Source organism: Prinia subflava, chromosome 2, assembly GCF_021018805.1.
Source record: "Prinia subflava isolate CZ2003 ecotype Zambia chromosome 2, Cam_Psub_1.2, whole genome shotgun sequence".
In the NCBI taxonomy this organism is placed as follows: domain Eukaryota; kingdom Metazoa; phylum Chordata; class Aves; order Passeriformes; family Cisticolidae; genus Prinia; species Prinia subflava.
The window spans coordinates 102,926,922-102,953,412 of NC_086248.1; the positions used below are offsets into that span (position 1 = coordinate 102,926,922).

At 48.4% G+C, this 26,491-nt stretch overlaps 3 protein-coding genes across 10 annotated transcripts; 2 read left to right on the top strand and 1 right to left on the bottom strand.

The window, feature by feature from the left end:
• Positions 1–250: 250 nt before the first annotated feature.
• LOC134547426 (two pore calcium channel protein 1-like) lies at positions 251–11,978 on the bottom strand. Of its 3 annotated transcripts, none has more exons than XM_063391335.1 (19): positions 11,819–11,977; positions 11,635–11,717; positions 10,924–11,038; positions 9,719–9,847; positions 9,397–9,513; positions 8,570–8,688; positions 8,324–8,425; positions 7,572–7,698; positions 6,474–6,675; positions 5,606–5,750; positions 4,336–4,521; positions 4,017–4,081; positions 3,632–3,719; positions 3,352–3,421; positions 2,586–2,805; positions 2,287–2,377; positions 1,926–2,039; positions 1,413–1,531; positions 251–790 (listed from the first exon to the last, which is right to left on the bottom strand). In XM_063391335.1, the coding sequence occupies exons 1-19, from the start codon at positions 11,837–11,839 to the stop codon at positions 645–647; spliced, it is 2,259 nt and encodes a 752-aa protein (XP_063247405.1). In that variant the 5' UTR covers positions 11,840–11,977; the 3' UTR covers positions 251–644. The 3 variants fall into 3 exon arrangements, 1 of the variants encoding a protein (XP_063247405.1); XR_010079471.1 differs by adding an exon at positions 3,231–3,270 and having other exon boundaries at positions 761–790; positions 1,413–2,039; positions 11,819–11,978; XR_010079472.1 differs by lacking the exon at positions 251–790 and adding an exon at positions 3,231–3,270 and having other exon boundaries at positions 11,819–11,978.
• Positions 11,883–12,750, top strand: MTLN (mitoregulin). The gene has a single exon (XM_063391336.1). The coding sequence runs from the start codon at positions 11,973–11,975 to the stop codon at positions 12,147–12,149; it is 177 nt and encodes a 58-aa protein (XP_063247406.1). The 5' UTR covers positions 11,883–11,972; the 3' UTR covers positions 12,150–12,750.
• Positions 12,751–13,303: 553 nt separating this feature from the next.
• NPHP1 (nephrocystin 1) lies at positions 13,304–26,389 on the top strand. Of its 6 annotated transcripts, XM_063391338.1 has the most exons (22): positions 13,305–13,435; positions 13,557–13,621; positions 14,370–14,430; positions 14,830–14,963; positions 15,301–15,496; positions 15,681–15,782; positions 16,264–16,355; positions 16,476–16,515; positions 16,797–16,881; positions 17,458–17,552; positions 17,833–17,961; positions 18,759–18,833; positions 19,097–19,207; positions 19,869–19,949; positions 20,146–20,228; positions 21,126–21,202; positions 21,475–21,574; positions 21,682–21,794; positions 23,065–23,138; positions 23,249–23,293; positions 24,716–25,019; positions 26,294–26,389. In XM_063391338.1, exons 1-21 carry the CDS (start codon positions 13,367–13,369, stop codon positions 24,992–24,994), a joined length of 2,106 nt encoding a protein of 701 aa, XP_063247408.1. In that variant the 5' UTR covers positions 13,305–13,366; the 3' UTR covers positions 24,995–25,019; positions 26,294–26,389. The 6 variants fall into 6 exon arrangements, with proteins under 6 accessions (XP_063247411.1, XP_063247413.1, XP_063247408.1 ...); XM_063391341.1 differs by lacking the exon at positions 26,294–26,389 and having other exon boundaries at positions 13,304–13,435; positions 21,478–21,574; positions 24,716–25,141; XM_063391343.1 differs by lacking the exon at positions 26,294–26,389 and having other exon boundaries at positions 13,304–13,435; positions 23,996–24,853.
• The last annotated feature ends 102 nt before the right edge of the window (positions 26,390–26,491 follow it).

Genomic DNA, 26,491 nt, shown 5'->3' on the forward strand with positions numbered 1-26,491 from the left:
GGCCAGCCCTCAGCCCTCCCCGCCTCCCCATTGGCCCCCTCCATCACGCAGGACACCCAGCGCTCCCCCGCCGGTGCAGTTCCCATCGAGGCCGCTGGACGGCGCCCTGGGTACATCCCGAAGGGAAAATGAGGGCTGAAAGAAGGAATGGCGAAGCCAATGGGACAGTCTGGACAGCGCACCCGGCGCCCTGGCAGCGAGGAGCAGCCCGCATTCCTCTCCCCCCCTCCTCATCTCCCACCTCCATGCCCTGCACGTTGTCATGGAGCAGCCGCAACCCTCTCCCATCGTCAATTCGGAGGTATTCCATCGTTTTTCCAAATTGCGAAATTTATTGTGCTAAAGAACCGCTTCATTTAGCATACACCGGTCCAGAGCTGCATATAAAAGTGCTGCGATACAATTCCAGTTACAAGAAGTAGTTATTCCATGACATACTGCCCATGGCACCGTCCCTCTCTGGGAGCAGCCGGATACTCCGACTCCCCGCCACATTCCAGATGTTTATACGAGACTTTACATGAGCTAAAGCTCCTTTACAGGACGAAGCTGTTTGTTCCCACCGTGAAAGCTGGACCCCACATGTGGGAGCAGCCACGGAGCACCTGGACAGCCAGGAATCAGCTCCATTCCCAGATCCCCCCTCACGCCGCGCTCTCGGAACTCGGGCTCCTGGGAACAGCCGAGGTGGGGGACAAGTTTAGGATCTCTTCAAAGGAAGGGCCTTCATCCTCCAGGGGTATCTCTGCCTCAAACATGCGCTGGAGCAGAGCATCCACCGTCCTGTATCCTGGGGGGGACAAAACAATGCTCTATAAGCACCAGATGTGCTCCTCTGGATACCTTAAAGGCCCGTGTATTAAAACAGGCAAGAAAATGCCCCAAATGACACTCCCTGCTGTTCCACCCCATCTGCTTCAAGTACTCTGAGCCCTTCTGGAAGATACGGCCATTATTTGGGATTTTAAGCCCTTCTATTCCCACACAATGGAAACCTGAGGTACAGCAAGAAAGCCAGAAGGAGGGAAATAGTCACCAAGCCAAAGGAAAGCAGGATACAGTCACTCCGTGGTCCAAGGCAGCAGGAATGCTAAGCCCATAGAGGAAGGAGAAAGGAAAACGGGTGTCTTGGCACAGCAGGATCTCGGCCACCAGGGCAGTGTCTCCAGAGAGAGTTTCATGAAGACAAGGAACACAGAAGGGCTGAGGTGGGAGAGAAGATGCTACAGAAGTAAAAACAAGCAGCAAATATCAAATGTCCACAGCTATCCCAAAGTTTCCAGGGGGGCAGGTATCCCTTTTACAGCTCCAAGGGAGCAACAGGGCTTGGGAGCTTCCCCAGGAAGAATGCCTTGGATACCCTTCCCCAGCTGGGAACCTTGGACCTGGACACCCTGGAGGGTCACACTTACGTTTGGAGGCAATTTTGAACACCAGTCCTTTGCTCTGTGGTTTTGTTCCACCTTCCCCCTCAAGCTCGTGCTCTGCACTCTCCATGTTGTCAAGGAGCTGTTCATGCTGGAGCTCATCCCTGCACAGCAAGGGCCGGGAATTACCCTGGGAAGGGGGCACATCCTACCCTGGGAGCACACCAGTGGTGGGTTCTCAGTGGGGCAGGACAAGCACCAGCCATGGGGTTATTTTCCAGCATCTTTCCTGTCCTCTGGGTTGGAATTCCCAGCTGGAAGAACCACAGGAGGCAGCAAAGCCAACACCAGTGGCCTTCTACTGACACCTAAACCAGCAGAGGAGCCAGAACTTCATGAGAGGGAAGACGAATCTCCATTTTTCAGGAAGGTGAGCTAGAACTTTGTGACAAGGAAGGGGAATGTCAACTCACACCTCGACACCACAGAGGGTGGTTCTTCCCTCATCAGTGGTGCCAAATTGGCCATATCCAGCATGGGTACATTTTGGGGGCTTACTCTTGAACTCCCATTCCCAGCTCCTGGATTTTCTGCTCGATGGCAGTTTCCACTTCACTCTTCTCCAGGGAGTACTCCACAAAGAAAGCTTCCAAGATGAATGACACAAAGATACTGAAAGAAACAATGAGCAGAACTGAGGCAGCGCTTCCTCACAGGCATTGACTGTCTCAGTATTCCCAGGCTCATTTCCCAGTGCTCCATCCCCTCCATGTCAGAGAAGCACCCAGTGGGGACAAGAATGCAGCAGATCCCTCTAAACACAGCCCATCTGTATCCCATGGGTGACACCAGGCCCCATCTGGCAGGGGCAGATCCCCTTTTCCATCTAAAGCAGAGGAAATCATCCCAAAAAACGTACTTGACAATGATTATCACCATCACAATGTGGAAGGCAATGAAGTAGAGCTTGGCAGGCTGAACTGTCACATTGGCAAATCCATTGGCAAAGAGTAGAGTGGGAGTTAAGGGAAAAGAGGGAAGGAAGAGCTGAGGGAGGAACCAGGAACCCAGCAAAACCCTCTGAGAGATCATCTCTGCTGCCTGTCCATATGCAGTGCCAGCAGAAGAGTGTGGATCTGAGAACAAACCAATCTCCCACAAGGACAATCAAGCCCAATTCCCAAGGATGCAGCTGGAAACGGGCACCACAAAGGATATCATGCCACTGGTTGACCACGGTGAGCTCCATGAGGACAATGAAGGATGAGGCGAAGTTGTTGAAGTTGTTCTTGCAGTACTTCCCACGGGCAAACAGGGAATCCTTGAGAGCTGGATTCCCACATTCCACGGCATGAGGAGCATTCGAGTTGGCCGGGAAGTACTGGATTTTCCCATGGAATAACTCCATGCCAATGATAGCAAACACACAATACACAACCTGGGAAGAAAAACCTCATCACCTGCTTCTCCAGCAAGCTGCAAGCCCCAGAGCAAGCTTAGCTTTCCAGCAGCTTTTCCAGTTTCCACAGGCACAGCAAGGGGCTGGAGGGCAGCACAGATTCCAAGAGTCCCAAGCCACCCAAGAGCATCACCAAGCAGGAATAATTAGCCAAGAACTGCAAACACATGGATAGGAAATATTCCTAAATCATAACAGAAGCTCATTTTAGGAAATCATTTGAAATCCATGTTTCTCATTCAGCCTCTTGCCCAAACCATGATTTGATTCCTTATGATGCAAAGCCCAGGCTGCCAGAACACCCGACAGATCCAAGGAGGATGTCCTAATCCATGAAAAAGCAGGAATGCAGCCCCTCTGCACCCTTTGCTTGCACAATGGCCATGATTCAAATGGACACTTAGAGTTCCAAGGGCCTGCCATCCAGGGAATTGCATTTATCCCCTTAGAAATAGCACAAGCATGAAATTTAAGACATTTCTGTGAAACTGGAGTGCTCTGAGCCAAGACATCAGGATTTCTTACCAGAGTGAGACCACCAAAAGTCAGCATGGTCGGGACGATGTTTATCAGGGTGTTCATGATGACCTGGAACCTACAGAGAGCCCACACTGGTTATTGTCACATCCTGGCCACCACATCCCCATAAAAAGCCTCTAGAGACGCTGCAGCCACTGGGCTCATCCCCAGGCAGGCTGGGACAAGGCCTTGGGATGCTTTGGGGGGTGGCCATCGTCAGTGCTGGGCCTCTGGCACAGACCAACCCCTCCCCAAAAACCATCTCCCATCCCACTTTCTTCCTCACCTCTGAATGCTGTCAACAATCCGGATCAGCCTGAGGACTCTTAGGATGAATACAATGTCCAGGATCTGCTGGCTGTTGTACTTCAGGGCTGAAAAAAACCCAAAGCTATTTTTGTTATGAAAATAAAGCTGGGAAGTGTTTAGATAAAATTCTTTCATTTTTATTATTGTGTCTTTGTTAGGGGACACTATAAGAAGGGAGCAGAAAAAAAAAAAAGAAGAAGAAGAACAGGAAGAAAAAAGAGGAAGACAGGGTTAGTTCTTAGAAACCCTCCAGAAACTCCTTGTCTGGTCACAAAGCCTTTCAAGCCTGAGGTGCTGGTGGCAGAAGGCTGGGGAGGACACCAAGATTCCCAAGGCATGCAGGCTGCTCAAGCTACACTTACTGGACTTGAGGGTGGCATTGAGAATCGTTGCAGTCAGGGCAGCAAAGATGATGAGAGTATCAAACCTGGCATGAGGGAAGGCATTGCTGTTAGGTTTTGGGGGACAGGAGCGGGGTTTAAACAAGCAGTAACCCCTGCTCCTCACATCAGGGCCAGGCAGCTCTGGGTCAGCTCAGACTATGGGCACATGGGAGAGCTTTGTCACAACATCCACTGGTTCATCTTAGACTCACCCTGGCACAGGAGTTCAGAGCATTTCAGTCTTGAGGAGCTGAGCACAGCACTCACCACACTCCACACAAACTCCCAGCCCACTCACCAGTTCCAGAACTGGGTTTTGCCGAAGAACTCCCTGGGTTCATAAGTGTAGACCTTCAGGAGGATCTCGATGATGTACAGAGCGAGGAACACCCACTCTGCATAGGAAATGTAGGGGCTTTCCTCATCCAGAGCAATGAAGATGGCATTTATCAGGATGATGGCATCATAAGTCCAAACAAAAGCCCTGCAAGAACCAAGAGAGATCAGTCTACAGCTCCCAAGACCATCAAAATCACAGTTATTTCAGAAGACCTTTGCCTCCTCTCTCAAAAATTCTTCACTCATCAGTTCTCCCCAACCCTTAGAGTTTGGGGGAGTCACTGAAGAGTCTAGTTTTGCTCTTGAAGTGCAACACAGAATTTGGTTAACAGGTCCAGGGAAGGGATTTTTCCCTACCTATTCAGTATGGCCACACTTGGAGGTGCTGAGGGAGGAACCAGCTGGGTTCCCCAGTACAAGAGAGGTCTGAATACACAGAGGTGCATTAAAGGGTCACAAAACTGACAGAAGGACAGGACAGTGAAATGTGATGTGTTGGGAGAGCTGGGGTAGTCCAGCCTGACAGGGAGAAGGGTCAGGAGCAGTGCCTTTGCATAAATACCTGATAGGAAGTTGCAGGGAAGATGGAGCCAGACTCTTCTCAGTGATATCCAGTGGAAGCACAAGAGGCAAGGGGCACAAGTCGAAATACAGGAATTTCCACTTAAACAAAGAAGTTGCTTGGGGTTTTTTTTTTTTAACTGGAGGTGATCAAGCACTGGAAGGGGTTGCAGAGAGGTTATGGAGCCTCCATCCTTTGGGGATACTCTAGACCCAGCTAGGATAGCCCTAGGATATCTTACTCTGGCTGACCTTGCTTGGAACAGGGGAGTTCCACTAGCCCATCCCTAGATGCTCCTTGCAACCTCAGCTATTTTGGGATTCTGGGAAGGCTCAGAGGTGAAAGAGAGCTCTAGAGAACTCCAGAACTCCCAGAGTTGATGAGGCAGCAGGACACAGCTCAGCAGCAGAAACTGCTGAGGTAGGGGCAGAGCTAAGTGCAGCACTTTGGTCCTGCATGGCAAGACACAAAGCACAGCCTGATGCCAGCAAAACCCAGCTCAGGCAGTGGGCCTGCCCGAGGCAGGGCCTTGCCCACAGCCACAGCTGGCTCCTGCACACTGACAAAGGCAGGCCAGGAACAGTAGCACAGCCCCAGAAGGTGGCCTGGCCAGTCTGTCCTGCCCAGCAGCACGCCCAGGTGAGCCCTCGGCCCTGTCGGAGCTCACCTGTGCCTCACAATGCCGCGCAGGAGCCGGCTGGGCGCAGATCTGTACAGGGCTGGCACCCAGCGCGCCAGCGGGTGCCTGCGGATCCTCAACGTCACCACCTGGATGTTGAGCAGGTCTGCCAGCTGCATGAAGGACTTCTTGTCTGCAGCAGAGGGTCATGTATCAGCCTGATCTCATGGCAAACAAACGGTGTCTGCTACATGCAAATCCCAGCCCACAGGGGTGGCAGTCATCTGGACTTGCTATCTGCTCACAGCAAAGCCAATCCCAGAGTGGTATCCACCACAGCAGGCTGAACTTGGAATTCAAGCAGCTTCTCCACCCCATTCCTGGGGAACTGGCTCAAGCCATGGGCCAACAACCACCACAGAACGATTCAGAATGAGGACATTGACCCGTCTCTCCCAATATTCCTGCTCCAGAGGACTGCGTGAGGAGCCACATTGCATCTGATAACAAGGGAGGCTTTCCACATCCTCTGCTGAGAACGGGAGGTCCCATATGCCATGGAGAGCTTGGTCTGATGTCAAATGGCCATGAAGGGCCACTCACAGTATGTGGGACATGGGCTATAGCACAGGCAGCAGGAACAACCTTTCAGGACTCCAGGAACTGGAGGGAAACAGGAAGAGGGGCTCCAGGCCCCTGGAGGTGCTCAAGGAATGACTGGACATGGCACTCAGTGCTCTGGGCTGGGTGACAAGGTGGGGAGCAGGCACAGGTTGGACTCTGTCTGGGAGGTTTTTTCCAACTTTAATGACTCTGTGATTCTGAGTCCCTCTGGGGCCATTACAGATCAAAAATCCCAATGCCAAACCCCTTGAAGGATCAGGCTCCTGGCTCCTCCCCAGTCCCCACTGCTCACCTATAAACCCTTTCTGCTCGTCATCTGAGATGCGGAGCAGCAGCTCCCGGTGGGAACTGCTGGTGTCAGGAGCCACCAGCTTGACCAGCTGCTTCCACCGGGCTTCCCGAACCACAAACTGCTCTCCCTCCTCTTCCTTCAGGAGGTTGAAGGCCTCGATCATCTTGCGGCGCTTCATGTAGGCGAGTTTACGGATTTCGTTCTAGAGAGCGCGTCAGGAGTCAGGCACTCCCAGGTGCCTTTCCCCCTTTCTTTCACAAATAAACTCATTTTCACAGCACAGAGATGCAAGGAGAGACCCAGGGGAATGACACTGGACACAAAGCACAGCACAGTTAGTGTGTGTGGGGTGAGAAATAGTGTTTAACAGGCAGCTGTGCATTCTCCACACAGAGCTCTGGAAGGATCAACAGACTGCTGGATGCTGGGACAACACTGAAAAACCGGAAGGAAAGACAAAGGGTAGTGTCAGACAGGAAAGAGGTAACAAAGATCATGGGATCTGCATGGCCACAGAAGGAAAGAGGATGTGTTCACACATGCTTCCCATCCACAAGCGAATCCTGCTGAGAGCAGGGGTGGGGATCCTCTTCTGCACATGACTGAGCAGAGAGGGACATCCAGCACTCTGGTTCCTGGGAAAGATCCAACCCCCTAATGGGAGCATCCAGGAATTCCCAGCTTTCCCCCTTTAATCACAAGTCCCAGACTGCCCCTACCCAGTTTGAGTAGAACAAAAATTGTGATTTACTCAGACCTCCCATTACCAGTTCCATTGCTCTAAAAGCACATGCAAAGGTGCTGTGCAAAAACAGTTCCCTGCATGGAGACAGCATTCCTGAGCTAGGACTAGGCCTCCAAGATGATGCAGAATGTGTTTCTTATCTGTTGGATATAGCGCCATAGAATATTTAATTCAACATTGACAGCAGAACTCCCAACAACCCCATGGTATGAAAAGTGGGTCTGTGCTTGTTGTTTGCAGAGCACCAAAAGCAAGAAGCTGCTTCCCCTTCTCAAAGCTTTCCAAGGGAAAGCCAGAGGTTCCTTACAGAGAACAACAAGAATGCACTGGTCACAAGCCCCTCCAGGCATTACCTTCAGGTGTTTTTTGTAGTTGTTGTAGACCACAGCCAGGAAGAGAGACATGAAGATGTAAGTGTTGATGATGACGAAGGCGATGAAGAACAGGGTGTACCAGGAGCTGAAGTCAAATGCTGGCATCCTAGAGAAGGGGAGGGGGATTGTTGCCTGCCAGTCTGACAAACAGTCCATGAGAAAACAGACTCCCACATGGATTTACAATTGCCATTTTGGACTGCCAGATCAAACTTGTCAGATAAAAGCTAAAAACTGCCTTAGGTCAGCTAGAGAACACCTTTCTTCTTCTGGGTTTTCATCCTGGTTTGTCAGGCCCTGACTGTAGGGGTGCAAAAGACAGCACAGAGATGAAATCTCTGCCAGTGTGGCCAAATTTAAGAGCAGACATGAGGGAATGCCTCAGCCATATGCTATTTTTTGGCCTCTAACCCTTGCTGCACTCAGATCTGCTTTTCCACTTGCTCTTGGATGAGCAGCATTTTATTTCTCACTTTAAACTCCCAGGGTCCCTGTACCATCCTAGTTGTGCTCAAGATATTTCCAGCACATAGATGACCGAGCCATTCCTCCCTGTCCTACTCCTGACAGCACCTTCCCAGCACAAACTACAATGGGAACCCAGAAGAGATAGGGATGAAAAGTCCAGCACCCACAGAATTTTAACTCTGCTGTGCAAATTAGAGGCTGCAGAGAGTTCTGAGAAGACTATGAGAGAAAGAGATCTGGTGATCTACACATGATATCCATACATGACATCTGGGCTGTTTGCCGTCGTCACCAGCACGTAGAGGTCAAACACAATCTCCAGATAGTTTCTGAAGTAGGGCAAGCCTTCTGCTGTCTGGAGATTCCTAGGAGGGAGAGGACAGCCTGGAGTTAAACATTGGGATCACATGTCCCACAACACAAGCTGCACCTATCAGCAGTGCTTGCATTCCCTGGGAATTGTTTGGAGTCTGCCCCGTGTATCCCAGGAGCAAAGGAAGTATCCACACCTCTCTCCAAACAGCTTCAAGGCCATGAGGGAGAACATGAGGAGGCTAAACATAAAGAGCAGGAAGACGTAGGTGATCTCCGGCAGTGTGTTGCGGATGCTGCGGAAGGCCCTCCGGATCTGCCAGCGACAAGGGAAGTGTTCAGAGACAACGTGGCACCCCTTTTTCCCCCTCACCATCCCATCTGGATCAAAACCATAAACTGGAGTGCAAGAGTCCCAGGTCTTTCCTCCTTGTTCTCCAGGGGGGATCCTAGAAGGAAATGCCCCAGTTACACACCACAGTGAACTCAGGAGCCAAGGGACAGAGTGCCCCAGGGCACTGCTGAGATGTTCTTGCTGCAGGGAACCAGTCAGGGACAGAAATCCATCACTCCAGGCCACAAAACACATGCTCTGAGCCCAAATGTTGAGCTGCTCCCTCCCCCCAGGCCTCCACATCACAGTTTACTCATCTGTAAGTCAGGACCAGACCAGTCTTGGGCAGCAGGACAAAGATCTCTCCATGCTGAGAGGAAGCAGAGTCCAAATCCAGACTACAGGATTTGAGAACTCCATGACACTTGTTTACCCAGGAGACTTCCAGAAATCAGTAACCTGGTCCCTGACTCAGGGAGGAACACGGGGTTTCTTGTGTGGTACTGTGTGAATCCATCCTTTTTCCCACCTCAAATTATTGCTTCGGGCCACTTCTGAAACAAACCTTCTTTCACACAAATCTAAATTCTGCCATAAAACATTTCTGCTAAATCCCCTGGATTGTGAAATGCAACAGGCTGTCCAAAAGAACAGGACCGTGGACCTTTTCCCACCAAACCTTTTCCTTACCTGGCGACTCTCTGCGAAGTTGATGAGGAAGATGGGCCTTACAATCCTTGACCATCGGATGCTCCTCACATCATACAGCCTGAGAACCCCATATATGGCCAGGTCTGTCAGGGATAACTGTAGGGAAAAGAAGGAAAGCTCCCAGAAGTAATGCTGGAATGTGTCTAGACAGCGAACAGTGTTCATTGATACAGGAGAGGTGCACACGGAACAGGCTTGTGAGAGCTGGTTGGTTTGGCCATGGCTTATGTACACCAGGTCTAGGATCCCAAGAAAGCAACATGAAGAGGAAAAAAAAAACCCTCCCCTGGGCCCAACTCACCAGGATTGCCACCATGATGCAGATGTTCTTGGTGTCCTTCCAGAACACATTGTGCAGGGTGACTTTGGCAAAGTGTGTCAGCCGGCCGAGGAACACCAGAAGGCACAACACCTCCAGCACTGACGTGGCCTGCAGAGAGAGCAGTGCTCAGCCAGCACAACCAGGAGCAGCAATATTCCTTTTTGCATGATAAAAAACAGGCAGAGCAATATTTTCAGGCTTCCTTTTCTGGAATTCCCTGCCACAGGCAGGTTAAAGCCAGCAAGTCTGTGTTTGCTTAGGATTCAAGGAATACATCTTTCACAATCACAGTAGTGCAGGACAAATAAAAGCTCCAGAAAAGTCTGGCCTAAAGTAAAACTTGGCTTCTATCTTCACACTTGAGGACTGGACTTGAGTCCCAAAGAAGGCTGGAATTGGTCTCTGCGATGGAGAACAGCAACATGACTCTGTACACAATCACACGAGCCATTGCTGGTGGCCACAATGGCTCCTACAGTCCATGGCCAGCTCCTGTGCCATTTTTGTCCCCATTTCATACAGATCACAGAATTATAAAACCACAGAAACATTTGAGTTGAAGGAGACCTTAAAGATGATCCCATTCCACACCCTGCCATGGGCAGGGACACCTTCCACTACACTAGGTTGCTCCAAGCTCTGTCCAACCTGACCTTCCAGGTTGGGGCAGGAACACTTCCAGGGATGGGGCAGCCACAGCTTCCCTGGCACACCTGTGTCAGGGCTTCACCACCCTCACAGGGAACAATTTCTTTCTAATACCCAATCTAATCCTGCCTTCTGGCAGTGGGAACCCATTCCCCCTTCTCCTGGTACTCCAGGCTCTTGTAAATAGTCTTTCTCCATCTTTTTTGTTGGCCATTTGAAGTACTGGAAGAGCCAATTAGGTCACTCTGAAGCTTCTCCAGGCTGAACAACCCCAATTCTCTCAGCTTTTCCTCATAGCAGAGCTGTTCCACCCCTGTGACCAACTTGGTGGCCTCCCCTGGACTCATTCCAACTTTCCAAGTCAGTCCTGTGCTGGGGACCCAGAGCTGGATGCAGGACTCCAGGTGGGATCTTAGTAGAGCAGAGGACCAACATCACCACTCACTGTCTCTTGGCACCTCTGACAATCACTTCAAAGCAAGAACCCTTTGCAGGTTCCAGCTGCTGCATTTGCTGCTCCGACACCACAGACTCACCAGGAAGGGGAGCGGATACACAGCAGGTTCCTCAAACAGGGCAAGAGACAGGTTGAGGAAGATGAAGAAGTAGGTGGCTGTTCGCATCATCCAGTGGTTATAGAGTTGATAAAGCCTGGAGGAAGAAGACACAAGCACCATAAATAAAAGCTACAGGGCACATCCCCAGGGCATCACCAAATGCATCCTGGAAGAACAGCACTTGCCCCAAACAAACATTTTTGCCAGCAAGGAATTTGGCAATTTGTTTCCAAATCAGTCTCAGAGTTGATGGATACTATACTGCCTTTCAGAGCAGGGTTAAACAACAGAATATTTATAAAATAATATATTTATTATAGTAAACAAAAAGATATTTAAATGTGTAGCCACCTGGTTCTGCCACTCCAGCACCTTCCACACTGCTGAGGGCTGACCAAGCCTCCCAAACTCTTCATTCCCACAGAGTGGGAACTCTTCCTCCAGCTTGGAAGAATTTATGTTAGATTTATTTTCTCCCCTCCAGCACACCACAACTTTTTAATGTAATTTCCTGTCCTCAACATACAGATGTGCCGAGCCCTATTTTAAGAATTTCAGCTTAAGTGCAGTTTTTGGCATCCCACCCATTCACCCTTAGCACCCCGGAGTTTTTCTCGCTGCTGCTGTCTGGCCACGGATGCGGTTGGCTCTCACAGGTGTGGCTGGGGCGGGGAGCGCATCCCTCCTTACCTGACGGCCTCCGGGGAGGTCTTAAAAGGAATATTCCTGTTGTACTGCGCATCGGAGACAAACGCTGCTGCCAGCAGGAGATCCTGGGGGAAACACGAGACAGTGTGTGAGGAGCTTCGGGGAAACTCTGCGGAGTTACTGAGGGGAGGGAGAAGGGCGCGAGGGTGCCTGGGGATCCCGGTACCTGCGCAGCCGCCTCGGCCATGGCGCGGACGGACGCGGCACCTCCCCGGCCCCGCCGCCTTTAACGGGGCCGGTCCCGCCCCCGCGGCGGCGGAAGCGGGAGGCGGTGCTGGCTCGGGCTCGGGTTCGGGCTCGGGCTCGGGCTCGGGGCCGGGATGGTGCTGGAGGCGCTGCGGCCGCGGGTCGTGCGCTGGGCGCTGCTGGCCGCCTTCGCCGCCGGGGCGGTGGTGGGCTGGCAGGCGGGCCGGGCGCGCCGCCGCTTCCTGCGCTGGCGGCAGCGATACCTCCAGCGCCGCCTCGCCGCCGCACAGGAGAAGCTGGAAGCGGCCTGAGCGCCGGCAGCCGCAGCCGGGCTGCCCCTGGCCCTGGCAGCGGGCTCCGGGTGGCTTCTCCGGCGGCTTCGGTGGGCGCCGCTAGAAACGGGTGAAGCGCGGCTGGGGAAGGACAGCATCCCTGGGATGGCAGGGCTGCCGGCTGGACAGCATCCCTGGGATGGCAGGGCTGCCGGCTGGACAGCATCCGTGGAATAGCAGTGCTGCGGAGAGGACAGCATCCATGGAATAGCAGTTCTCTTCTGCCCTTCACAAAGCAAGATCTCTGACTGTGTCAGACTACCTAACAAAGAGCTGAGGATATGCAAGCAACGATCCCAAACCTGGAATGGACTGCTCAGGGAGGTTTGGAGTCCCTGTCCCTGGAGGTGTCCAAGGAACATCTGGACGTGGCACTCAGTGCTCTGGACTGGGTGACAAGGTGGGGATCGGTCACGGGTTGGACTCGATGATCTCGGAGGTCTTTTCTAACCTCAGCGATTACATGATTCTGGGACTCCCATATTTCATAGGGTTGTCTGCACTTGTCCAGCTCTAAGCCCGCTGTTCTGCCCTTGCCAGGGAGCGCTGCCAACACAATAAACTAGCAAAAGTCGTTGCATGGTGTTCCTAGGTGTTTATTTCTGTAATAAATGTGAAAACGTACCTTAAGGGTAAGGCATGTGCAACAAGCCCCATTATGGGTATGCGTGGGGACAGTTAAGTGGTGAAAGCACATGCGTTGGCTGGGTGAATGAACACGTGAAATAAAGGCGTAAGAATTCCTCCTGGCATTTTGGATAAGGAATTGTGAAGGTAGCTGGAGCAAATTCTTTCTTCAGGTTGATAGGGAATTCCAGGAGGAGTACTGGTGGATTCATTGCAGTCTGCCGGTTTTCAGAGGTATTATAAAGTTCTAAAATCTTTGGGGGAGAAAAAGCATTCCCCAGAGCCCCTTAAGGCTTGGCCTTGATCTTGGAGCTCTTTCCCAAACTTAACGATCGTGCCATCAGACTGGATGGTCTGCAGAGGTGCCTTCCAACCGCACCTATTGTGTGATCCCATGGCTGGGATCACGAAACGGCGCCTCGTTTGTCCTCAGACAAACGCCGCCCGGGCTGCCGGGTGCCAAGGAGGTCTCGGAGCCCTGGGCCGCCGGGGGTGGGCTGTGGAGCGCTGCGGCCCCGCCCCGGGCCCGTCATCCGGCGGCGCCGGGGCTGTCCCGTTGCCCGGTGACGATGTCGGAGCGGCGGGCGCGGGGGCCGCTGCAGCGGGTGCAGCGCCGGAGCCGGGAGCTGCGGGCGCAGGTACCGGGGCTGCACGGGGCCAGGTACCGGCGCGGTACCGGGGATGTACCAGGGCCGGCACCGGAGCCGTTCCCAGTGTCTGGCCCCGCTGGCCCCTGACCGCCCCCGTCCCCTGTTGCAGGTGGAGGCGCTGCGGGCGGAGAGCGCGGCTGCAGCCCCCGGGCAGCGGGAGGCCCTTTGGCTGAGGTGAGGGGGATCCCGACCGCCAGCCCGAACCCTATCCCTCCATCCCACCGCCCGGGCGCTGCCCTCCCCCTCCCCTCTCGTACCCTCAGCATAGTTCTTTCTCGCTGTGCTTTTTCTCTCCTAATTGTACAGCTTTCTCCCAGCCCCTTCTCTCTCCTGTTTGCCAGGCTGCCTCTTTCCGAGCCCCTTCCCTCTCCTGTTTGCCAGACTGGATCTTTCCCAGCCCTCTGGGGCTGAGGACAGTCCGGAGGAGGGAAGCCTGAGAGGGGATCTCACCAATCCACATAAATATCTCCAAGGCAGGTGCCAAGGGGATGGTGCCAGGCTCTGTCCGCTGGTGCCCAGCAACAGGATGAGGGGCAATGGCCCTCAATAAATTAAATTCAATAAATTAAAACACAAGATCCACTTCAACATGAGGGAGAATGAGGGCGGCAGGGAACTGGAAGAGCTGCCCAGGGAGGGTGTAGAGTCTGTCTCACTGGAGACATCTCAAAGCCACCTGGATGCATTCCCATGTCACCTGCTCTGGGTGGTCCTGCCTGATCAGTGCGGTTGGACTGGGTAAACTCCAGAGGTCCATTCCAATCCCAGCTATTGTGGGATTCTGTCAAATGCTGCTGTTTGGGCTTGGAATTCTCAACCTGAAGGGGCACACAACACCTAGAATGACACCTTCCAGTCAGCAGCTGTGGTTTGGATCAGAATTTTAAGAAAATACTATCTGCCTGTCTTGCTTTCAATGCAGATGTACACAGCTGAAGAAATTGGTGGAGGAAAATACAAACGCTCTCCGTGCTTTGAAAAAAGTAAGTATGGAGATTAATTTGTGGTTTTCTCCAAAATTCATCATGGAAAGTGTTTAAATAAAATCAACATTCCATTTTAGATGCCTCAGGACAAGAGCAATGCCCAGCACTGCACAATTCCTGCTTGGCATCTCTCCAATTTATATTTTTATATCCATTTACATAATATAAAAACTCACTTTAATGCTTTATTTTGTCCAAGTCTCAGATGAAAACTTAACAGAATTTCACCTTGGCAGAGTGAAAGGGTAAGAAAATTGTCACTAAAGAGGGAGTCACAGCAGCCCAGGAATGGGAAAGCTTGTAAGGCATGTCTGGAAAACTTAATTTATAGAGGAACTTTGATCCTTTTATTGGGGAACTTTGATTCTTTGGGGCATTTGTTGGGTTCTCTGTCAGGCTGATGAGCCCGCACCGGTGGGGAATTACAGCCAGAGGAAGGAAGAGGAAGAAAAGCTGTTGCTAAAACTCTCCCAGCAGCTGCAGAAACTCCTTGTCTTGGATCAGGATAATGTGACAAAGAATTATCCAGGGTGAGTAGCTTAAACATACAAATGCAACCTGGTTTTTCAAAGGATGGCTGGAATGGACCTTGAAAAATCATTATCTCACCCCCTTAATTAGCTTAAGAATAACAGAAGGATAAAAAAAGAAGCTCTCATGTGGGAAGTTATTTATGACTTGCTGGGCCTTTCTCAGGGTGCTGGATAATGGCTGGAATATAAGATTTGGAGGAGTTTCTTCAGGACAGAGAGCAAAACACAGGAATAAAAATGCTGTATCTGAAGAATGTCCTTGCAGAGGCTTGACAGCATTTCAAAAGGTTTGGTGGAAATGATACTAAAAAATAGTTTGATTTGTTTTGGGTAGGGATGAGGAACACCAGAAAGGTCCTTGTGCAGACGAAGGAGTTGAAGAAGAGGAGGAGAGTGAAGATGAAGAAAGTGAGGAGGATGACACTGAAGAAGAAGAAGATGAGGAGAAGTTGTTGGATAATCCAAATGTTAGAGAATGTGTTGCTGTTGGAAACTTCGATGCCCAGCAGGAAGGGGATCTCACATTTGTGGTAAATATCTCTCTGTAAAGGGTTTTTACTGCACATCTCTCTGAGTTAAGCAGTAACTATAAGGAAATCCTATGCTTTTGGGATTCAGCCAGTTGTTGGATTTGGGGAGAAATTGGAATTAGGTCTTTTTTCATTTAAAGTTTTGGTTGGTTTTTTGTCTCTGTCTCTTCCTCTGATGCCAAAGAAAGGTGAAATCCTGCTCATACATGACAAGAAGGCGGATGGCTGGTGGGTAGCTGAAAATTCCAAGGGGGAGAGAGGCCTCGTTCCCAGAACCTACCTTGCGGTTGGTGTGCTGCAACCTCTGTCCTAATCTCTGCTCTTTTATATAGATTAGTGATCATATATCTGCACAAAATGGGTCACAGCCCAGTGTTTTGTTTGGAAATAAAGCCAGTTGTTTGGAAATAACACCATGTTTTTATCCAAAAGGATGGAGATATCCATCAAAAGCAGCATTTCTGTGCCTTGTGAAGTTGTGGCAGAGAAGTTTCTTGAATATAAAAGTCAGAGTCTTTGTCACTAAAGGTCAGCTCTGAAGACTCCAAGCTGCTGTGGATTTATTTGGGGTTTTAACAATTTATCTGAAATGGGAGTCCATGTAAATGTGGGACAATTTTCTGCATCACAGAGAGAAAATCTCCTTTTCTAAACTTAGTTAATTTTTTCTAAACTTATATTGATGTGGGCTGTGGTTGGAGAAGGTATTTTTATGACCAGAACTTGGTAGAAGTCAAGCCCTTTGCCATTTTAAATGCGGATTCCAGGTTCCTAAGGAAGAGGAAGAAAGCCATGAAGAGTCAGAAGAGCACATAGAAGTGGTGGATGAAACAGCAGATGGAACTGGAATTAAAAAAAGGTAAATGGAATGTCTCAGATATGGTTATGAAGCTGCTGCTGTTTTAAAACAGAGCAATATTTAGTGGTTAAATTTTTGTTCATGTGAGGATTTACTATAAATCCCTTTATTTTATTCCAGAACAGATTCCCACTGGAGTGCTGTCCAAGCCATCACAGAGGTAGATGCCCCTCTTACACTGCAGCTGTACCCACCATAATCTTCGTTATTTTGTAGACAAGCTGTGCCTTTTCCCAAACACTGTGTCTCATATCACAGACCATTGTTCTTAGCTAACATCTGTGTTTGGGGAGTTTTTGGTAGCAAGAAATGCCACAGAAATGCTTCACAGGAGGTGACTGATATTGCAAGTTTCTGGTTCTAAACAGAGCTTTAAATTAGGCTGAAATTTGCTGTTAAATAGCAGGAACAGTAATATCCTTTTTTCTTTGTTTTTACTAGAATGACACTGTGGAGGTACTGACCACCACAGGGGCAGTTCCTGCAGGATTCCGTCCATCCATGCTTTTCCAGCTCTTGGAGGAAGGTAAGGATTTCGCCTGGCAGGATTCTCAGGTGTCTGTGGTGGCTTTCTCACCCTGGTCACCAGCCTGTAGGACCCCAATCCATATTGCTTAATTTTAATTAATTGGCTAACTGGCTATATTTGACCCATCAAACAATATATAAAATATTTTTTCCCTTAAATTTTAATTTATCAATGTGAAATCTGACAAATTTCTTCATGCTTTTAAAGTGTTTCCTCTTTGGAAATTCATTCCTGTTGACTGTGCAGGAAATGATGATTTTTTTTTTTTTAATTTTAATCTTCTCTTTTTTCCAAAGGTCTTTTGTATCTCTTCACTAAATATATTAAGATACCTCATGTTTTGTTGGTCTTTCTGTTTAAAGCTGTTTAATCTCTTTTTAAAATTAAGTTATTGTGCTCTTGGGATTAAATACTTCAGAACACTTACAAATAGTAAACAGTACTCATGGCAGATAATTCCACAGATTTGTTTAGTCAAATATTCAACTGGACATGAATTTTGGGTTTTGTCCTTTTTGGTGCAATGAAGATCATTTGAAAAACTAAGAGTTTTAAAATTTACTCTTGCTGTAGGTGAAGAGTTTCGAGCAAGTTACTATTTGCAACCTGCACTTACTCCATCCCAGCTGGCTTTCAAAGACTTAGTGTGGAACTCTGAGAGAAATACTGTGAGTATTGCTGCTGAGGGGGACACAAACTTAATTTGCCTTCTTTCCTTTTGGCTAATGATTATGTCTTAATTTGCACCATTTCTGGAATATTTCTTCCACTGGGACCTTCTGTCTGTCCCACTAAAACATCCTTGGGGCAGAGCCAAAGGCTTGTGAAGAAATCCTGTTGTGACCGCTGCACTGGGTTTGTGGTTGGGAGAATCACCTCAGTCCATAAACACAAAATGAGACCACATGCAGAGGGCCCTGTAGGTTTAATCCTCCTTCTGTATTTCAGATCCATGCTAGACCCACCAGAGCGTCCCTGATGGTCACTTTGTGCAGCTGCAAGATGATCCCTTTCCCTGGAACTGGTGTGCGGGTCCTCAGCCGGCATGTCCGGCTCTGCCTCTTCGACGGCAGCCGGGTAAAGAACGTGTCTGCTTTCCAAAAAAGGACTGGAGGAGGTTTGGAACTTCCAGTATCCTTCAGGTTCTGGTTTCTCTCTGTCTCACTCAGAGACACACACAACCTGCATCCCAAGCTGCTTAATTTATGCTCAGATGAGTCTGGTTTGAGCCCACTCACCCAGAAAAACAGAACTGAATGATAAAACAGACCAGACTGTATTGATGGGCCTGGCCAGGCAAGCACACTCAGCCCTGCTTCCCACCCTTGGTACTCCACAAAGCACTTGATCCCTCCTCTTTTCTGCCTTTGGCTTCTCCCCCTCTGCTTTCCTCTCGTGATAAATCAGGTGCAGCCCGAAAATGCCCTGAGTAATGTGAGGTGAGCCAGGGAGCTGCTCCTGACTCAGGGTGACAGTCACACCCAGCCCCTGGGGCTCAGGGCTGTGCTGGGTGGCCCTGGGAGGGGCTGGGGCGGGAGCTCCATTTCTCTGAGTCCCTAATTTTGGGTCCCCCACCTGCCATTGTGCCTCCTGGCTCCTTTGTGTTCCTGCAGTGTTTTCCTGATCTGTCTCCTGGGATGGGCCTGGGACCAGCTGGGTCAGGGTCAGATTCCTCCACGTGCCCTTGATCTTCTGTTCCTTTGTGTGTGTGTGCAGAGCAGCTTTTTATAAAAACATAACTCTGATTATCCAGCAGTTTTCTTCCAATTGTCTTTGTTGTGTGCAGTGTTGGATCCATCTGGGATAACTCTGCATTTTCTGGAACGAGCAGGGCTTTCCAGAAAAACTTGCCTTAGCTTTTTTCCCCACTTTAGGTGCTGAGTAACATCCACACAGTGAGAGCTACGTGGCTGCCTAAAAATCCTCAAACTTGGACCTTTTCTCCAAGGGTAGGTGACACAGCCACTGGCTTTTTACAGCTTCTTCCTTCAGTGTCACTGAAGTGTCCCTTGGTGGCACAGCTGTGCTCCATGGAAGGACAATAAACGGAGCAAGGTTTTGATTGGAATTGGTTCTCTCCTCATTTTTATATGCAGTGGGATTGGATCTGAGATCTTGTGTTGAATGAGGGATGTGCTTGATGGCCTTTAAAAATCAAGATTATTTTTTTAATAGGTACATGAACTTATTTTTTTCCCTCTCTCTGTATCAGGTGATGGGCATCTTACCCAGCTTGCTTGATGGTGACTGTTTTGTCAGGTCCAACTCCCTGTCTTCAGACACTGGGATATTGTTTGAGCTTGGCATCACATACAGGTGCAATGTGAGTGTGGGGAGGTGCAGTGGAAATCGCTCCAAGTGCAGGTTTATAAAGGGAACCAGCTGCCCCCGTTAGAGAATAGGACTAGAGGATATCCCTCATTAGAGAACAGGATCAGAGAATAGGATTACCTGGAAGGAGCCTACAGGAAGGATGGAGAGAGACTTTTCACAAGGTCATGTAGTGATAGGACAAGGGGGAATGACTTCCCACTATCAGAGGACAGGGATAGGTGGGATATTGAGAAGGAATTCTTCCCTGTGAGGGTAGGGAGGCCCTGGCACAGGTTGTCCAGAGAAGCTGTGGCTGCCCCTGGATCCCTGGAAGTGTCCAAGGCCAGGCTGGACAGGGCTTGGAGCAATCTGGGATAGTGGAAGGTGTCCCTGCCCATGGCAGAGGGTGGAACAAGATGATCCTTAAAATCCCTTCCGACCCAAACCATTCTAGGATTCTCTGATGGGAGAATATCCCTAATTAGAGAATAAAAGTCCCTCTGACTCATGGACATGAGTGTCCCTGTACCAACGACATAACTTGTGCCAAAGATCCATGCCATGGGATCACAGTGGACTAACTCTCTCTTTACTCCTGCAGTTTTCCATCTCTGTGATTTATTTCAGACTAATTTCCTATAGTTTGAAAATGAAAGTTTTAACTGTTTCAGCAGCATGGACAGTGGTTTCCAGCTCCACTTTACACAGATAGAGGCTGTTCATCTGGGATATGCTGCTGGAAAGTACAACAGGTAGTAAGACAATAGATGGTAAAGCCAGAAAATCTACCCTCAGAGAAGGCAGATTTTGATTTTTAAACACACAAGGGTGAAAGAGGAAAAGGGAGATAACTACAACCATTTTGATGTGGTTACTGTTGTTAATCATGGTTCAGTCACTCATTCTGAGTCAGCTGCTCAAATAATTTACATTTCTCTTTTTTTCTAGTTAACAGGTGACAAAGGAGAACTGAGCTGTGGCTGGGCCTTTCTGAAGCTTTTCACTTCCAGTGGGATTCCTGTTCCTTCCAAGTGAGTTTGTTGCCTTTTCCTGCTCTGCCTGTATTTACACATAGATGTACAAGCATCTGTTTCAGACTAAGAGTAAAGCTCATCTTTCACACTTACACACTTCTGGGGAAAGGGCATCCAGACCAGTCCTTTATGATTCTGGCTCTTCCTTGCTGCATTATCCCCTTCCCATGTGAAAATTGGGAGACTGTTCCCAAGACCTGGAATCGAGTATGAGTTGCTGTGAATGAATCTCTCACTGCACTTGGAGTGTGAATTATGTTTTGCAGCTGATTTATAATTGGTGGGTCCATCTGAAAGAATAATATTATTCCATCTGAAAGAATTATAAAGTATATATATTTTTATTTTGTTAAATGTAGGAAAACTTTATTTTTATTGACAGAAATAATTAATTGTAGCTCAGACTTTCAAGACTTGGTTTTTACCAAATATTGATAGACAGATATATATATATAGTGTATATGTATTCAGAATTTACCTGGGTTACAGCACAAAAGAATACCCACAGGACACCTCTACTGTTCTAGAAGTCTCTAAATCTCTTCTAGGTCCCATTTGTAAATATTGCTCTACTATTTCATTAAGTAAGCATGGTATTGCAGATTAAATTTCGTGCTTGTTTCAGCAGTGACTTACTCCTGGCAGAACTGGGGTTACATTATTCTGTAACAAATTTTAAATATGGAAGATTTAAATTGTTGAAGTGATGACTTCTCAAAACCATTTTAGTGAAACAATTGCTGAATTCCATGCAAGAAGAATATTTGGGCTGTGGAAAAGAAACAATGTTGTTAATGGCTTTAAAAATAATTGACCTCCTAGTATAATTAAATTTCAAAAATAGTTGAATTCCCAATATCCCAATACAGGCTTCAAATTTATCTTTATTGACAGGATGTATGAGCTGGTCTTGAGTGGTGGAACTCCCTATGAAAGAGGCATTGAGGTTGACCCATCAATATCAAGGAGAGGTGTGGTTTCTTTTCAATATATTATAAACATAATAATGTGATTAATGCTGCATCTCCTTCACAGCAGTCCCCACAGCCTGGTTTGGGTTACTGTGTTCTATTTTTGCATGTATTTCATTATTTGTCTGCTTTTGCCTTGGCTATGGAGAGCTGGGTGGTGCCAGGCTAACTAAACTCGGAGTTCTCAACCCACTGAAATGCCCATTTTTGTAATATAATTATTACTATTGTTTCAAACTGATTGTTTGAATCTGGGGTGTTTATTCCTGCAGCAGGCTCTGGGGTTTTTCAGCAGTTTATGAGCCTTAGGAAACAGCCTGTCCTTCTGGTGAAAGTGAAGTCACCAAGTGTGCACTCAAAAGACATCCTGAAGTGAGTCCTTGTGCTTCCATAAAATGAAAAAGTATTCCAGATAGCCTAGAAAAATCTGCAGTGTTTGCAATAAACATCTCAATTGCTGTCTCTTACTTTCCCAACAGTTTTCTCCCTGAAACATTAGTTGGGGGCATGTCCTACATCCATCTCCTGGTGTTTTATCGGCAAATCCTTGGAGATGCCCTCCTGAAGGACAGGATGAGTATGCAAAGCACAGGTGAGCACTGGAGGAAGATCAGGTTCTTCCAGGGAATGACTCTCTCCAGAGTCTCCCTTTGGTAAGAAATGTTTTTGGCACTCAGGCTAAATTATCCTCTCTATTTTTAATCATTATTTACTTACTGACAGTAGGGAGAGATAGAAGTTGGAGAATTCTGGTTTTAGTGCTCAGTGTCTTGCCCTGATTATTCAGCAGAACTAATGATATTTTATAGCCTTCTCCATTTTAAATCCAACTTGAAATAAGGAAAAATCACATTTCTTAACTGTACTACGTATGAATTTATATAGGTGAGAACTGCCACACTTCCTTGATTTGATCTTCATAATTTAGGGCAGTAGATCAGGCTGACGATGTCTCCAGGAGTCAAATTGCATCCCTTTGGATTCAGACTTCATTTGAAGTCATTGAACAGCTTTATCTCAGAAGCTGTTCTGGTAGCTGTGTAACTAAAGAAGATTTCTATTTTATTTCAAAGTCCATCATCACTTTAGGAAGAGACATCTGAAAATGTCTGTTCTACTTCCCAGAAGTCATCAGTCCTGGCTCTCTTCCCTGAAATGTTTTGGCATTAGAAAATGCTTCATGTTTACCAAACTTCCCATCAGCTTCAAGGTGAAGAAACAAGTGTACATTCAATATTTGAAATCACACAATAAGGAAAACACATCAGCCAAAATCCTGCACTCTGTCACTTGGAATCTTATCCACAGTATCATTAATTAGAATAATGACAGGAGCAGAGTGATTTCTCATGTAAGTGACCCAAAAAGTTCCAAGACACCTGTGCAGTGGGATATGTGCCCCATTGGGAAAATCCACTGTGCACTTGGTCCCTGGTTCTCCTAAAATGCCATACCAGACATGTTAGGGCTGAGGTAGAACCCAAGCTGTTTATCCATAACATCCAAACCAAGCAGCACAATTGCAGCTGTGTATAAAAAGGACAGGTGCAGAAATGAGGGAAAACACCCCTGGCAGGTAAATCGGGAAGGGCTCATGTTTGCTGGCATTCCCAATACCCAGCACTGGGGTTTGTGTGTTTCCTCTCCTAGTTTAACTGTCTCTCAGCCACTGAGAATTGGCTGCAGTCAGAACAGTTTTTAGGGAGTTCTCCTACCTTCCCTGCTCTGCAGAACTGTTAGAACTCATTTTCCCTTTGGAATAATCGGACAGGAGGGGATGTGCTGAATACCTGGATGTGCCAGTACTTTGAAAACCATCCTGATTATTTCTTAGCCTTGAATGTGTTTGTTTTCTGTTTCAGACTTAATCTGCAATCCTCTTTTAGCAACTTTCCCTCAAGTCCTGGATCAGCCAGACCTGATGGATGCACTTCGGGTATGTTACCTTGTCAGGATTTCCAGGCAAAATTTGAGCTTTTTTTTTTTTTGTCATGGGACAAGATAAAGTTCTGCACAGCCTTAGTCTGATTTTACATTTCATTTTAGAGTGCCTGGGCAGACAAAGAAAGAACACTGAAGCGAATTGAGAAGGTAACAAACTACAGCTTTTTCTTGCCATATATTCAGGGTAATTCCAACTAGCTGCTCCCTCCCAGTGCAATTGCTGCTTAGCTTTTCCTCTCACTGTACATCTATTTAGAAAATAGAGATATGTAAATGCAATTCTTAACGTTTCTCACCCAGATTTATAACAGTAAACCAGGAGCAGGAGGAAAATTAAATCAACTTGTAACTTTTTATTTCAGTGTTTTTAGGGAGGAACCTGTTACAGGTTGGTACCCAGAGTGTGGCTCCCTGTCATGATGTGCTTCCTGTAGTTGTCTGGTAAAAGCTTTCCATGGATAGAAAAGGGGCTGTGTATGCCCACAAAATCATCTTCCCTCCTCCAAACTCTCAGCTTCAGTCCTCCCACAATCTGCCTGGGAAAAAGGCCCCCAAATTCCTCAGATCTCTCTACCGCAGACAGTAGTAATCCCACATTTTGGCACATAGACAGCTGCAGAAGTGGTCTGGTTGTCCCTGGGCTCACTCACAGCTTGTCCTACCTCCTGTCTCCCAGACAGATAGCAGCTGCAGGGAACTGAATGAGAAAGCCATTGGCTCTCAGTCCCGGATTTCCTGGGAGCAACAGTGGGATATTTCATTCCCTGTCCATGCTCCTGAATTGATGCACAAGGATGGCTCCCTGTTAATGCAGAACAAACACCCGCTGAGTCAGAGTGGCTTTTTCAGGGCCATTCATCCAAAAGGAAAGCAGATCTGCTCACGGAATTGGCAACACCCCGGGATCCCAGAACCATCCAGTTCTACCTGACTGGCATGTGCCACTCCCACGGAAGGATTGCTGCCTGCTGAACACTCACCCCTCGCGTGGTTCCGTGAGGCTGAGCTGTCAAATGCTCCCTGCCAGGCACAGCACCCCTGCGGCTGGGACACTCTGGACTTGGATCTTTCCCATGTGTTTGATAATTGACCAGCCTGATCCTTTGTCTCTGGGTTTTCCAAACTGATCTTTACAGAGGAGCACACAGGTCACACCATGTGCAAAGAGTGGGACAACAGTGCCCAGGGGCAGCATCACCTCTGGCTCCAACGAGTGGGATCGGAGCCATGCTCCGCCTAGGACAGCAGGGAAATGAGAAGAGTTTGGGCTTCCAGGGCAGGGAGGATGTGGCACTGCTTTTAAGGAATACAAATACCCCACACCAAAGGGCTCTCGGCACCTGCAGTTTGTGGGAAGGCTGGCAGAGTTCAGGGTGCAGGTTTGTTGATATGCTGGAGGCTTATCCAAGATAACGGATGTGTGTTCAGGAAGGTCAAATCTCTTCCCGTTGTTTTCCTGGGAACTGGGAGTGAGTTGTTTGGATTTTTTCCTGTGTACAATACTTTGGAAAAGTGCTTGGCAACACCACGTGTTTGCACTGAAGTATTTTCAAATACTCTTCTCTGCAGAGAGATCAAGAATTCCTGAAGTCTGCATTTGTCCTGGTGTACCACGACTCTGTGTTCCCTCTGCTCTGCTCCACGTTCCTCCCCGCCTACAAATGGGCTGAGGAAGAGGCAGAATTGTCTCGCTGGAAAGTGATCCATGACTTCCTGAAAAGGAGCCGGGAGAACGATGGTGCGCTGGAGTACCTGCTGTCATCAGAAAACACCCACAGAGCCTTTGACATCTCAGAGCTGGCCTATGATTTCTTAGGAGAAGAGAGGCAAAACGATCCTGGACAATAAACAATTCAGGCTCTCTTAGGACATGGTAATAATAAAATTAAATTCTTACCAAAGAGATTGTGTAGGATCTGAATTGCTATGGATATTTTAGCACAATTAAGATTTTGAGAGAGATTAAAATTATTTTATCTGTTTTTGTACTGGAAATTGTATTTTAAATTTGTAACTTTGCAGCGTTAAACAAGGTTGCCTGTTACTACCTGTGCTAGCCATGTCAGGTGTCATATTTTGCCAAAGCTGAGGTAGCCCTTTTCTCCTCTTGTGCAGCTTCCAATTAATTTCCAGTGTTGTTTTAATCAAGATGAACAAAAAGCTCTTTGTCCCAGTCCCCCAGCAGCCTGGGAGCAGGGAAGGGAAAGAGCAGCGATCTTTAAGAATGCTGCTGAGCAAGGGCAGCCAGCTTAGGGGAAGAACCCTCTCTTGCCCAACCAGTGACTTGCAGGTTGCTCTGTTTTTAGACTGTTTGCCTGTTCTTCTCCCCCACTCAGGGGAAGGCTGGGTTACTCCCAGGAATGTGCCTGACCCAACACAAATAACAGCTGGTGGGAATCCTGGCAATGCTGCATTTCCCCAGGATTATTTCCTCTGCTGACCCCTGAGCGCCTCGGGACCACAGGCTCTGTGTGCTGCCCAATCCCAGAGGGAAGTGATTAATCCACTTTCTCTTTAGTGCTAGAGCATCTGGATGCTTCCTGCAGGGTGATAGGGACATTGCCACCCGAGCACACATGGATTTAAGACCAGGCCAGGCTCAGTTTTGTCTGGCAAGATTTAAAACAAGATTTATGAAAGACTCCACTGCATGGAGCCAAAGACCAGCTCCCACTGGAGCATCTGTAAACTGGAGCCTCCAGAAACACCACAGAACACTTCCTTCAGCCTAGGAAGGGTTCAGACAAGAGACATGGATTTGATCTTTGCTCTGTGTTGTGCAAGAGCTTGGCACAGAAGCAGAGTTCCTGGGGCATCATCTGTCTCGCCTAGCAGAGCAGTGATATCTCACTGGGACAGTGTCCTCCTCCTGCTGTAGCCCATTGCCCGTGTTAATGGAGTCATTCTGTCCTCTCTGGGCCACCAGGCAGAAGTGCCACCCCCAGCCTTTCATCGTACCCCTTATCTGGGAGTTCTGGAGCCAGGCAGAGTGCAGTGGATGAGACAAGAAGTGCTTCCCGAATCCAAAATTCATTTGCCAGGAGGCAGAAATTCCTGTAGCTCTCCTTCAAACCTTACTGGGCACTTGGGAGCACATTGCTAAGCCCTCCTGGTGTCTTTGTAAAATTTACCTGCTACTTTCTGAAGGTTGGATGTGCCTGGAGGGTGTGGAGGCGTCTGACGTGACCATGAGGCAGAAACCTGAACAGAAAGGGGAGGAGGCAACAACAGTGGAGGCAAAAATATTTCAGGCTTGGAAGCGTGCCAAGGACAACTGCAGGAAACATTTCTGTCCCGGCAAGGTGGGGGAAGTTTTTTTTTTTCCTTTCCCCTCCAGTTCATGAT

Excerpts from the sequence above, each read along its gene's own strand:
- NPHP1 (XM_063391338.1), top strand. The coding sequence starts at position 13,367 with ATGTCGGAGCGGCGGGCGCGGGGGCCGCTGCAGCGGGTGCAGCGCCGG. Across the intron at positions 14,964-15,300 it reads GTGACAAAGAATTATCCAGG|GGATGAGGAACACCAGAAAG; the intron begins GTGAGTAGCTTA and ends TGTTTTGGGTAG. Across the intron at positions 20,229-21,125 it reads GGGATTCCTGTTCCTTCCAA|GATGTATGAGCTGGTCTTGA; the intron begins GTGAGTTTGTTG and ends CTTTATTGACAG.
- MTLN (XM_063391336.1), top strand. The coding sequence starts at position 11,973 with ATGGTGCTGGAGGCGCTGCGGCCGCGGGTCGTGCGCTGGGCGCTGCTG.
- LOC134547426 (XM_063391335.1), bottom strand. The coding sequence starts at position 11,839 with ATGGCCGAGGCGGCTGCGCAG. Across the intron at positions 5,751-6,473 it reads CGAGCAGAAAGGGTTTATAG|ACAAGAAGTCCTTCATGCAG; the intron begins GTGAGCAGTGGG and ends CCTCTGCTGCAG. Across the intron at positions 2,378-2,585 it reads CGTGGTCAACCAGTGGCATG|TCTTTGCCAATGGATTTGCC; the intron begins ATATCCTTTGTG and ends CTCCCACTCTAC.